General features: G+C 44.7%; 1 protein-coding gene across 1 annotated transcript in view; it reads right to left on the reverse strand.

Annotated features, from left to right (window-relative positions):
• Positions 1-10,494, reverse strand: part of TTC1 (tetratricopeptide repeat domain 1) — a 33,175-nt gene extending 22,681 nt beyond the window's left edge. Inside the window, exons 1-2 of the mRNA XM_075441960.1 lie at positions 10,417-10,494; positions 9,632-9,964 (exon numbers count right to left, since the gene is read on the reverse strand). Coding sequence (XP_075298075.1) covers positions 9,632-9,955 — 324 coding nt within the window. The 5' untranslated portion in view covers positions 9,956-9,964; positions 10,417-10,494. The remainder of the gene's footprint in view (positions 1-9,631; positions 9,965-10,416) is intronic.
• Between the last annotated feature and the right edge of the window lie 3,525 nt (positions 10,495-14,019).

Consider the following 14,019-nt stretch of genomic DNA (forward strand, 5'->3'; position numbering starts at 1 on the left):
GAACAAAGCAGCCAGATTTCAGCACAGAACAGGTTTGGAGATAATGATCCTACTGGAAAACTTGGAAGATCTACGTAGACAACCCTCATTCACGACAGAAATGCTTGAAACACCAGCCCGACTGACTTCACTGCTCAGGACCAATTTAGCACTGGCCTTTACGTGCCATCAACTGATTCACTGTTGTATAAGGTAGAGTTACGACTCTACAAGAATGAAAGAATTCTTTTCATATTAAATGAGAACTACAGCATGGTCACAGCACTCCTGATGCGGAAACCCTAAAATCAAGGAATACCGCATGACGAGCTTTATCTGTCTTACCATTATATTGTTTCATTTTATTAAAATTATTACAAAATAGTACATGTTTACCCCAGTTAAATATTAAACACTAATATAGGAAGTGATTTGCAGAAAGAAGGCTTCAGGAGAATTAGGATTTATATTAAAAAAAAAAGAGTAAAAGGAACAAAAATAATGTCTTCAGTTGTGGGATTCCTGCTCAGGTAGCCAAGAGGATTGTGACCTACAGTCTCAACAGCGCAGGAGAAAGACCACGGTGGCTCTGTGGCCATGTTCTCTGGGGAAACACAGGCAGATGGAAGTTCTGAGCAACTGAAGAGTTTAAGCACTGCCACACTGGGAAGCTGATGATTCATACAACTCTCCTCCAAAAGCCTGTTCCTTGGCATGTCCTCTTGCCTGCGGATCAAACTGCACAAACTCGAAGGACAGAGGACTGTTAGGCACTAACTGTTACAGACACACAAATGTCAGGGACAGTCTCGCTGTCACTTCTGACTATCTGACCACAAAAGGTACTGCCTAAGCATGCTTCAGAAGCCAGCAGCACTGGTAAGAAGACCGTACGTGGTTTTGCAGCTTACTCAGCTCCCTGGAAAGCAGCAACGCAAGCAATGCAGTCCTGCTTCAGAACCAGTATTTCTGTTGTAAGTGGACCGACATCTTCAAGCTATCCCCATATTACGGGTTTCAGGCTGTCCCTTAAGTTCCAAACTGTACAAGTTTTCACAGTATTTTCCAAACAGGTAAAGTCTCCAGGTTACCTCAAACATCATTCTGGATGTGCTTTTGAAGTATGACCCACAAGTCATACATTGTAGCAGACCATCCCTAAAAGCAGATTCCGCTGGCTCTTCCACAACACCTACAAGCATATGTATTAGCACATCACATCCTAAACACACTGCCCTCTACAGCACACTATATATTTGTGAAATAAATACATAATTTATTCCTCCATATATAGATTTCTTTCACAAAAAAACCAAACACAAAAGCAGTGGAAAGTGAGCTATTTTGGATTAATTTACATTTAACCTGAAAGGACTGCTCCCATGGATGCTGTTAGAATCTGTCTTCTATTCAAATTCAGGCTAAAAAAACCCCAACCACAAACGAAGGTGCTGTGAGAAAACACAACCTCTTTACCCGGTACGCTGCATTTCCAGCTGCGGTGGACAACTGCAGATTGACTGGTCATCAGCCTACTGGAATCTTATCAGCCCAGAGTGAAAAAATTGCAAGTGACTTGTCCTTGGGACAAATTTTGCACAATGTCATTCCAGCGTCCCCACCCACTCGTTTTTCAGAACAAGACTTCAGTAGCCGCAGGGCAGGCTACCCTTTCCTCAGCGAGGGAAGTAGGTCAGACTGAACTCCTCGAATGCTCTGCCTAGGGAAAAGATATCTCGACCCACTGCGTTCCCCCAGGCTGCTCATATACAGCACCAGGGTCAGGCACAACTTCCCCAACTTCAACTCCGTTAGGATTTTCTGCTATTCGAAGTCAGCAAAATCTTATGGTTTGCTTTTTGCAAATTTTATTAACACAAAGAGGACAAATTCCGAGTTTTTGATGTACAAAGTCACAAAAATTATTTTATGAAGTCCAGAAGAAATAACTACCTTTAACTAGTAATATGATTCTTAAAGGATGTGATTAGAAATGTACAGGTTTAGATACTGAATTCTAATTGTCCATATTCCGAAGAGATTAGGATCTTAACACAAACCTGCCGGGCAAGCAAGAGGTGCTGAAGATTAAGGCCTGATCTGCAGTAACCAGAAGAGACAGCTCGGCCTTCTGACAGTGAAGTGTAACAATTCAAAAGAAAGGCCATCAAATACAGTCCCTGGACCTCAGCTACTCTGTCAAAAAACTCAGGGTTAAAAATAAAAGCATCAAAGCATTATTCCACAATTAGAGAAGAAAGCAACCTACACATTTTCACTCTTTGTTTTGGAAGTAACCGATATAATAGAAGTGCGGGAAGTGAAATCCTTAAATATAGCTGGTGAGAGCTGAAGGACAAACACCCTCAGTTTGTAATGCTTCCAGCTATGCTTCCTCTGGCTGGTCTTATGCATTTTATTTCATCAATCGATTTAACTTTGCTAGGGAACTGTTCTCAGCTCCAGTTTTGTCAAGAGCAGCAAACACATACTCTCTCTTCTCTGTAAGGCTATTTATACAGTGTGACAATGCACATCTGCATCTCATGTACCCTTTTGTAAGGTCACCCAAGTAGCAGCCAATTTAAAATCTACTGGAGTTCAATGGAGGCGCAGAAGCAAGGAATTTAAACAGATAAGGAATATATTTTTCAGCTTCAAATACCAATTTCATTTCAAGTCATCCATTAGTAGTCATCTGCTTCCCCCTGCAGTTCTGTGAAGCTACTGCTGTTCCATGCATTCAAGGATTTCAATTTAAGGTTGCAGTCACTCAAAAAATCCTGTTCCAAATCTTGCTAGAGTTGTCACTTGAAAACTGTGTCCAATCTGCCCTCTCCACTGAAGAGGCAGAGTAGCAGCCATCACTGGGCTCTGGCCGACCTCTGCTCATGGTGGCCCCACGGTAGAGACGCATTAGTCTTTCTGTGCCAGATCACGACCTTTGCCTGGAACTGTAAGCAGCGCTTCCGGAGACAGCAGGTCACATCCACCCCTGACAGTCACTCTAGGTTAACAGGTCAGATTAACGCGACCATTCCTGAGTGACAAGACATGCCACTCAGAGGCAACAGCCTCACGCAGGAAAGCAGAGCTGGCCACCTAATCCAGCACCACCACAAGTCGAAACGGTCTCAATTCTGACAGTATCAGCATCTTCCAGAGAAATGCAAAAATGAACGTAAGACTAAAATCAGATAGCAGCACTGAAAGAAAGATGAAGGTATACTTCTTCACTCTTTCTATTAAATTGCCATCCAGCAGAAGACTTTTATGTTTGTTTAAAAACGTAACTCCAAGAACTATAAATCACACAGGGGGACTGTAACTCCAGATTTTGTCTAGGTTTTTCTCACCAGCACTTGGAATTAATTACTCTAGCAGATACAGATATACTTCTCAAATGTAGTTCTCCCAGCTTTGATTAACTCAGAAAATGTAACAGGATGTTTTGTTCTATTTTGCAAGCCGTAAGACAGGGCGGTTTTAGCCTAGCAATCCAGCTTTTCCTCCAATTTGACCAAAACAATACCGTATTTAGTACTGGTGCTGTACTGTGTACAGAATTCAGGTTATTAAAGTAGGTCATTTGAATAAGGGGATCACCTGTTACTACACTGCACAAGATCGCATCGCAACACGTTCAAAACCCAACGGTCTTGCAAGTTTTATTGCTATACAAAATAGCCCTGAATGCTGATGAGAATTGTTAACAGAAGATATATTCCTTATTGGTATTTGTCAGTAATTTATGCAATAAGTTTTACTGCTGCACAGTCAGTTGGATTGTCTCATGTATTAATAATCCTTTTTTTCTGGTCCACATAACCACATAATTCTTCCTGAAAAGAGTTCTGAGACCATCTCCAAGTGCTTGACACCTGAGAACTGCTCCAAAATATGACTCACTTCATTGTATCCTATCTTCCATTTTGTACCTTAGCTTTTATTTTGTACACACTATAGAAAAAACAGCAACTTTGACACCATCAAGGTTACTGTACCATATTGGACAGATGGAACTAGAAAAACACCAAATGCTGAAATGAATGACTACACCTGAGAAGCCATCTCAAAAGAAATCCCAGATCAGTTCTTCAACCCCAGGAAAGGCAAATTCTACCCAGAAGCTACAATTTATGGAAGAACAGTGGGATCAATCTGAAGCATGTGGAAGAAAGAGAGGAGGGGAGCAGTTTAAAGGACATTTCTTGATTAAGAAAATGTTCTCTAACACATCCTAGAACTTCTGGAGAAAACGGGGAAAAAAGGAGACATTTTACTGTTTAGCCCAAACTGAAAAAATCTCAGGCATAACTCAAAACTAGTATTTCTCAAAGATCAGTTTCACTTAATTCTTACAGAGCTGCTAACAAGATACTCATCAAGAATCTCCTCTACTAGAGCTGTGTTCCTTGTCTTGCTGACACGTTTCCTAGTGTTATAATAGAAGTCGAGCACGATTACAGCCAGCTGTAGCTCTAATGCACATGCAACAGCCCAAGGAGGGAATTGCTCTTGAGGAGTATGGGCTATTTATTCCAGGGTCTTACAGCAGCTAGAAAGGAGTGTTCTACATCCAAAATAAGAGCTTATTAGGCCAGGTGCTGAAGTCCTTGCCAGACAAGGCTCAAAGAACAAGACAACATCTGTCATGATGGAAGAGCATGAGGGATTCAGAATCTTGCTACTGGATAAACTCATAATTAATGGGTGTTCCTCCAGAATAGGAAAGGGTCAGACTGAAACAATTACCATGTAACAGCTGTAGGGTGTCTTCTGATTAATTCTGCAAACTAGAACAATGTCAAAGCCATCACTGTCAATGACAACTAACCAGAAAAATCTGTTTGTAATGCATCAAAAGCAATTTACTGCTCAGTGCCTCTGCTGAGGCAGCAATCAGCGTGTGTTTGAAGCATCAACAACAACAACAACAACAAAACCTTATAAAAGTGAATTTTGTTTCAGGCTGCTTAATTCTTAAAAAGTGCGGAGTTACGAGTCCAGACAAGTAACCAGGCTCTATACTACATCTTTTTTTAGGAACACTTCTTGAAGGGATATTAATACACAAACCTGCAAGTTCTTATTTTGCTTCATTGTGCAGAGAAGACTTCTTATGGCATTGGTACTGTTTCCCTGTAAGTAATTCCTGTTGCTTAAAATTAGAATTCTCACTGTAGGGGGCTCTCGAAATATAATTGAGAGAAAATACACAAACACTTGCTCCTTCACTTTGATCTCTGCAGCAGCTTCTGCATGGGTGAGAATTTCTACTCAGAGCTGCTGCTGTGAAAGCTCGCACATAGGATACGCCTAAGTACACAGAGCAGGGATTAGAATCGGTCTTTGCATCTCCAGAACAAATTAGAGACCTTCTTTTCTACAGCCTGGTTATTAGAGAACATTGCCCAGAAGAACTCCTTTATTAAAGCTGCTAAAACATAACAATGGGCCTAGTTAAAAAGAAGACACAAACCAAGAAACTATTAAGGCGTAGCTCCATAAATTTGGTTTGAGCAGGGCTAACATCCATCTCTCCTTGTGACTTGAGCACATAGTTTACTGTGGGTGCTGCAAACACAGTTCATAGGAGGCTTTTCTTACTCAGGCGAGCAGTCTAATTGAAGAAAATCCATCTACCCTTGTATACCATCACAAGGCTGCCATTTGATGTCTACTTTTACCAGCACTGCCCTTGGTCTAAAAATACATCACTCCCCGTAACTGGTTCGCTGCACACCCAGCACAGCGGAGGAGGCAGGAGGGGGCTGAGAACAGCTGACCACGGGCTGCCTAAGCAGCAAACACAGCACTGCTGCCGGGAGGCTGGTCACAACCAAAACAGTCAAACAAGCAAGCTCTGAGTATTTCTGCCTCCTTTTCTGCAGCTCCATCACCAACGTAAGGTGATGCAGGGTAAGATCATGCAAACGGGCTACTTCAACAGTTATAACAACTGCTGTAAGCTTCTAATTCCTCTCCGGTTTCTGGGTTTCTCAAGCCCTGCTTATAAGAGATGCCAACAACATTTTGTTAGAGAAATAAATAGCTATATTTTAAAGACTGCTTACACCATCCCTCAGAAAACTTTCTATGGAACATAAAGTTCCCAATGTAAGTATTGCCAATCTGATAGTTACGGCGATGCTAAGGACGGAATCCCTCCATTTCACTAGGTATAATCATAAACTAAGCTGCAGGGCACAATTGTTCAATACCACTGGAAATAAGCCTACACAAAGATGAGAACTGCAGCTGTCAATACTTTCTCTGAGGAAATCTTTCCAGGTTTAAACAGTTATTATTTTGTACTCTCATAGCACCTTTCAATGGAGTTCCACAAGGCTGAATGCGAGTATTCAACATACACAATTCTTTTGCTCATCTTATAGAAGGCAAAAAATGATTTGCAAAATTAAATGATAACCTAACAATACAACAGAAACAACAGCAGCACAAAAACTAAGACACCCAATTTCCAGGCCTGCTGCTCTTCGTAGAATTTAATTCTATGACATAATTTCCCCCCCCAGTTTTTAGCATTTTGTGTATGAAACTCTCAAGCTGCCTTCAAGTTATAGGCTGCTGCAGAAGCCTCATCGTGACTCATGATGACAATGCTTCTTGTTGTACAAGCAATAAATACAAGGAGCAAAAAGAGACTGTTTATTCTAAAGTGGAAAAGATGCAAGGGCAATGCAACACACCTTCCAGTACCTGAAGGGGCCTACAAGAGAGCTAGAGGGGTCTTTTGACAAGGGCATGGAGTGATGGGACAAGGGGTGATGGCTTTAAACTGGAAGAGGGGAGATTTAAACTGGATATAAGGAAGAAATTCTTCACTCTGAGGGTGGTGAGGCCCTGGCCCAGGTTGCCCAGAGAAGCTGTGGCTGCCCCCTCCCTGGCAGTGCTCAAGGCCAGGTAGGACAGGGCTTGGAACAGCCTGGTCTGGTGGAAGAGGGTGGAACAAGATGATCTTTAAGGTTTCTTCCAACCCAAACCATTCTATGTTTTTTCTGTGTAGTGAGGTCAAGAAAAGTGTTTATTGCCCTCTGTTCAGCACCTGAGAGAATGCATTTGGAAAGTGCCCAGTTTTGGTGTGTCCTCCCGTTCCCCCTTGAAAGGACACCAATTTCCCAGAGGGAGCCCAGCGGAGGGACCCCAAGATGGTCAGACATTGGAGACCATAACCTAAGCAGATAGCCTAAGAGAACTGAGTTTGTTCAGCCTTCAGAAAAAGTGGCTCAGGGAAGACTTCATTGCTAGAGAAAATGGAGATGGATTCTTCCTGGAGGCACGCAGAAAAAGAAGGGCCAGTGGTCACAAGTTCAATAAGGGAAATTCTAATTAAATTGAGGAAAAAAGGTTCCACGATGAGGGTAGTTAAACACCAGAACAGGGGCCCGGAGAGGCTGTGCAATCTCCAGGCTCCAAGATGTTTGCGTGGGTCTGGGCAGGCTGACCTATTTTATCTATATTTGAGCAGGGGGTTGGACTAGCTGACCTCTCCAGAGGCCCTTTTGGGGCAAAGGATGCAGCAGACAACCTCCTGAGATTCCCCCCGAGTCCACATTATTCCTTACTAGATCTCAAAGTATCACAACTGGCAAACACCATTATGCTCATTTTACAGATGTCAAAATTGAGAGACAGAGAGGAATAGATACAAAGTGATTTCTACAAGGTGAAACGGCAGACAAATGTTACGTTTAGTCTGATTCCTACATCAAGGAGATTATATTCCACACTTCCCTTTTCCACTAGTCCCATATTGCTTTTCCACCTCAAGAACTTCTACATTAACATGACAATCCGTACTAGAAAGACACGGACCTGTTGGAGCGGGACACAACTGGACACAAGGAAGAAATTTTTTACGATGAGGGTGGTGAGGCCCTGGCCAGGCTGCCCAGAGAGGTGGTCAATGCTGCATTCCTGGGTACATTTCAGGCCAGGTTGGACGGGGCTCTGGGCAACCTGATCCAGTGGAAGGTGTCTCTGCTCACTGCAGGGGGGTTGGACTAGATGTCCTTGAAAGGTCCCTTCCAACCCAAACCATTCTGTGATTCTATGATACTACAGATGAAAAGCTACCTTTTTGTCTTCACTGATGTATTTTGGTCAGAAATCCCACCCTACCAGGTGGCATCTTAGCTCTGCATGTTTCTGCCCCTCATTCTCTATTTACAGTAGCTGACAGCAAGACCATGGTGTGGTCAAGTTACTGCCAAGCTTCTCCCTCTTTCCAACTTTTTTTGCAAAAGTATAGCCAACATTTATTTACTTACACAACAGAGACAGGGCTAGCCAACAGTTAAGAAAGTGTGGTCCAGCTTTACCAAGTCAGTTGAATTAGAAAAGATCAGCCTGCCTGTACAAAAGAACAATAAGACCCTATAAATTCACTGAAACATTCATAATATTTTAAGCACTTTTAAAAAAAATAATTTGATATGACCCTTCATTTCTTCATTTTCGTCAAATGCCTCATTTTAGCAGTAGTTGTCCATTACAGTAGTAATTTCTTCTACTGCGCCTGGTGATTTGGGAGTTTCCAGAATTAAAACTACACAGCTGTACAACACACCATCCTCCCCAATGAAGTAATGCTTTCCTAAGGTGCTGCCTGCCTTCTCTTGTCAGCTGCCGTTCCTCACTCCCCTCTCTCCTTCCCTCATCATAATCGGTCATTCCACGTTACCTATGATCCAAACTGTGCAGCCAGCCTTTCAGTAAGGACTCTATTTCCTTTATTAAAATCAGATCTAATTCATGCCTACAAGTAAGTTACAAGAGCTGTACGATGGGACACAGATTTTAGTTTAGTGTCTTTAGTCCCCCACCATTTTCAAACCAAAGCTGAAAAAAACAAAGAAAAAAAAAAAATCCATGAATGAGTAGAAAGCCTTCCACCATTTGCGATGAGAACATAATTACCAGCAGAAATTCACCACATTAGTTAACAGAGCCTAATCCTGAAAGTGATTTAACAAGTTTTCTCAAAGTTAGAAAAAAAAAAAATTCTATCTGTATTTTTTTCTAACTACTTGATGACCATAATGTCTGAGGACGCTGAAAACTAACCGCTGTCAAGTGACACCGCTGACAGAGGGTCAAAAAAAACTGGTTCACACAGACTTACAGGGGAATAAACGCGATAACAGAGGCTGTTGGAATTCCCCCAAGACTTATTTTGTTTACTCCCCACAACATCATCTGGTTTGTTACCCAAACATTTTGTCCAATGTAACTGAACTGAAAGTAAACAAACCCACACATTTAATGTGTTTTGTTTGCCTAAAGATTAAATAATCTGTTGGGATACTTTCAAATTCAATCCCAATTAATTGTATTACATAAACTAGCCTTTTAGACTTGCAGCTAATCAGGTGAAAACAATGAACGCACACAAACTACATAACATGAAACTCTCTGAGTCACAGTAACCCTACACAGTGGTGAAAGCTGACAGAAATCTGCAAGGAAAGCTAACAAAAATATTTGTTACCTAAAGGAAGAAATTAACAAGTAAAACTACAGACGTAAGAGAGCTTTAAAGGTCATTTTCATGCCGGCCACAGACCATTCAGAAACCTGAGGCTGAAAAATATGTCTTTCGATATTCAACACTGGTACTTTGGATTACCTGTTTTTCCTCCTCTGGCATATCCTTCTCTAGTTCTAGTAAGTATTCTTCATCCAGTTCCGTCTGCTTCTTTGAGCTATTCTCATGGTTCTGTGAATTCCCTTCATCATGCAGCAAGTGTTCTTTTGCCTCAAAGGAGTCGTGACAGTCATGGAAACACTCCTCTGCTGCTGCGGAATCTTTGCCTGAGGACGGTGTATCTCCACTCTCCGTGTCTGGGGGATGCTGTGCATCTTTGGGGCCAGTCTCTGACAGCTTCTGATCAGAAAGCTTTAAGTGATCAAGCAATTCTTCAGGCGGACTTGCATCTTTAAACTCTTCCATGCCGGACTCCTTGGAGGAGTCAGGTTTTTAGAAACGAGAAAGAAATAACCCTCAGTAAGTATAATATAAACGCCTCGTCAAGCTGGAGCACTGAAAAGCACTCCGGCATCACCTGACAGAACTGTCCCGCCTCAGGAGAGGGCGCAGCCCCCACGCAGCGCCTCTGCGCCGTACAGCGACGCGGGGCGCGGGCGCCGCTCCCGGCAACAACCGAATTCCGCGGCCCGGCTGCCCAGGACCCGCACGGCGCTGCGCTGCGGCCTGGCCTCCGCGGCGGGGCCGGAGACACACGCACTCGCCTACCTGCAGGCCTCAGCCCCCCCCGCGCTCCCCCGGGCCAGGCCACAGGCAGCCGCCCCCGGCTCTGTCACCTCAGTCCCACCCCGTCCCCCCGTGACGAGGTCGCCGGGGCCGGGGCCGGGGCCGGACCCACCCCAGGCCGCCGGGGCGCGGGCACCGACCTGCTCCGCCGCCGCCGTCCCGCTCCCTTCCGGCCGCCGCAGGGCGCTTCCGGTCGGCGCCAGCCAATGGGAGGGGCCCGCGCGCCGGCCGCTGGGGCTCGCAGTCTGGTGGGAGTGCTGGGCGCGCGGGGCAGGGGTGCCTCGTGCCGGCGGGGCGCGGCGCCCCTCAGGCGGAGGGCGGGAAGCGGGCTGAGGGGAGGGGAGGGGAGGGGAGGGGAGGGGAGGGGAGGGGGAGCTCTGAGGACGCGGGGCAGCTGCGGGCTGCGGCCCCAGGGGTCGGGCGCGGTTCGATCCATGGAAGCCCCCGGGAGCGCCGAGCCCCGCTCCCGGTCTCCCCGTCCGCGGTGAGGGCGCGGGGGGTGCGCGGTAAGTGACGGAGCTCAGGGCACAGCTAGCGATGGCGGGTGGGCGGTGGGGGGTGCGGTGTCGGGCGAGCACCACCTGGCTTGGGAAGATCAGTCAGGGTGGAAGCGTGGTCAGCCGGAAAGAAAATGAAAAGGAGACGAATAGCGAGGAAAGTCCCGGTGGGCGGGCAGCAAGGGGGGCCGCACGTACCGCTGCGGGTCGGTGGAGCTGCTTCGGGCTCTGGGGCCCGCACTGCGCTGACGAGCGACAGCTGTACCAGTTCTGAGGCGCCGTGGGCTGCTTGCTTCCAGTCTGTACTTCAGTTCTGGTTTTTCTGTTCCAGTGACATATGGAAACTGAGTTTTATGTAATTAAGCACTGGAATAAAACTTCCTTTTGTCTGGTTTTGCATGTACATGCATTCTTTGTGTGCCCAACAAGTGTTCATCCCCAAATTTTGCAACAGAACTGAATTTTCACAAGTTGTGAAGTCAAAGGCACGTGAAGCAATGCCTTTTTGTTGAAAATCACTATGCCAAGCCGTAAGGCAGTATGTTCTTATGAGGTTTTTCTTGCTCTAAACAGCTTTTTAGTAGCAAGCTCTGATGAAAGGTAAAGTTTAAAAAGTTACCTTAAATACGTTATTAAATGCTCTAACTTAAGGAAAAAAAAAATGTCAAAACCCAACAACAACCAAAAAGCCGCTGCACTGTGGAACTGGCTGTTCCAGGTTCTGGTTAGGTAGAATCTGTTCGGATCAGTAGGATGTGGTCAAGGGTTATCCTCACAGAACACGGGGTCTTAAATGTGGAAGGTGGTCAAGGGTTATCCTCACAGAACACGGGGTCTTAAATGTGGAAGGTCATCGACCTTTTAGTGAGAAGGTGGTTTGCCTCCTTTCCCCTCATACCGTGGGGGAATTTGCAGACTGTTAAAGCCATATCAGCTCTTTGGGAGTTACCAGCCACCGTTGTTAAAACACCAAGAAAGGATTAAACCTGGCAGAACTCCGTTAGCGGACTGACGTGTCTGTGTCCTGTATGAGGGGCGGTGTGCCTTTAGAAATATTTTGAGATGTGTCCTGACTACTGAACTTGTAACTGACATCACCAGGCTTGGATTCAAGCCTGAAGGGCCTATGGGATGTTTGGCATTTCGAAGTTGGGGTAGAAATTGAAGGTTCAAATGTCAGATTCGTTTTTTGTCTTGATTTGTTCGATCGCTGCTTCTAAATGAACTCTTCTCATGACTGAGTCTGTTGGTGCCAGTGATGGATGTGGGTATTAACGAGAGGTTGGAACACTTTGCAGTCAGTTGGTAAGAGAATGGCTAGTTACAATGAAAGCAAACGGGAGCTCTGTGGCCGATTTTTCTCCCTCTCTGGCTAAAAAAAGCAGATTCAGCATTCTGCAACATCCCAGCTGCAATGATTTAGTCCACAAAAATGTGCCTTTCTGCTGCTCTGCTAGCACTATGTAATTTATTCTGACTTACAGAAAATATTTCTGAACCTTCACACTGTTGTGTTAAAAATCGTGTCTTTTGAAAAGGGAGAAGGAAATTACAGCTGTGGTACAAAATCAATCTGTGCAGTTCTGAATTTGCTGAAAAGCTATTTAAATCTCCTCTGGCTGTGCAAAGAGCACAGGGGTTTGACGAAGTTACAGTGTTTCATCCCCGGAAGGAACTGAACTGATAAGAATAATACTGCACGTCAGGGCTCAGCAACCCATCCGGGGTGGTGTGCTACCCTTTATTTTAACTTTTCCAAAAGAGAGTTTATTTGCCAGCAAAAGCTCCACAGGAATTGGAGCTGCTCCGAAGTTTTGAGCTGCGGATCCGTGATACTGATCAGCAAGATAGTGCTGATACTGACAGGCAAGATGCTACCTTGCCTCCTTGTGAGGCAGGGGTTTCCAGCTTCCACACAGCTCCCAGCGTAGTGGGAGCCACGACTGGGAACGCTTACTTTTCAGGAATGCCGTGGTTCCCAACTTCAGTCCCTGGCCAGCCCTGTTGCGTACCGTCCAAAGTCTGTCTGCTGCCTTTGGCTACTGTCCCATGGGGTTACTATTCCAAAATGACTGATGATTGTTCCTTACCATCAATCAATCTTTCCTTATTATCACGTTTTGAAATAGAGTTTCTCAGCTTTGGTGAAACATACCATCTTACTGACTTCATAGGAAGGTGTGTGAGAAAAATTGGCAAATTTTACCGTATTAATGTTCTACCTGCATCTTTTCTGATCTGGAGACACTTTGAGGCTCCCTGAACTTTGTAAATGGAGTCTATTCAGCATTTTATTTCTCCCAGCACAACAAAGGGGAAATGATGCAACACCCCAGAACCCCAATTTCCTGCTCTCATTTAGGATTGATTATTCCTTTATGAATCATTACCCCAGATCTAGCAAGAAGGGCAAGCTTTCTCATGGTCCTGCTTTATTAAAGAAGGGGATATCCTCAGGAGTCTTTTAGCAGAGTGACCTTTGGGCCTCATGGCTGCTGTTTAGGATTGTTGGTTCCCTCTGAGGTTAGCCCTGAGCAAGCTGCAGCTCAGTAAAAGTCTCCAAATCTGCCTCCTGTGGAACTGCTCCTCCATGCCACTAGGAAGTAAAATCCTAGAGGCTTCACTGGTATTCAGGGGATAGACACCCACCAGGAGAAGCGGAGACTCTCTGCTTGCCATCAGGGCACCAGTCCTCCAATGGCAAATGGAGAGGCAGAGACTTCCTAAGCCCTCGTTCGGTATGGATGTAGTCAATGTGTAGGACTTCTGTCTTTAACAATCCCGAGTACTGACTTACAGTCTGTACGTCTCACCTTCTCTTCTTTACCCTTTAACTTCCCTTACGGGAGTGCTGTGTTCACAGGTTACTTTATGTTTGGAAAATACAAGAGCAAGCTGTCGTGTAGTATTTTCAAGCATACACATCCTAGTAGGAAACACTTGCCCTGGAGGTTATAGGGCAGTTGCCAGTTTTTACTGCTAAATCTTACTTGTTCAAACACAGAATGTGTTACTGCTTTAATTGGTCTTTTAGAACCTCTGATTCATTGCTGGAAGTGGAAGTGTATGAATAACTGAATGTTGTATATGTGCAAAAAATGAAAACTCGGTATCTATCATTTGTTTGATCTTCTTGGTGCTGAGGGATTTTTCAGAGCACTGATGTTTGTTTAAGTGATCACCTGTTAAAAAAATCAAGAACATATAATCCTGAAGAAGTGAGTATGTTTGGATATGAGTTCAGTG

This window comes from Opisthocomus hoazin, chromosome 23, assembly GCF_030867145.1.
Source record: "Opisthocomus hoazin isolate bOpiHoa1 chromosome 23, bOpiHoa1.hap1, whole genome shotgun sequence".
Classification (NCBI taxonomy): Eukaryota; Metazoa; Chordata; class Aves; order Opisthocomiformes; family Opisthocomidae; genus Opisthocomus; species Opisthocomus hoazin.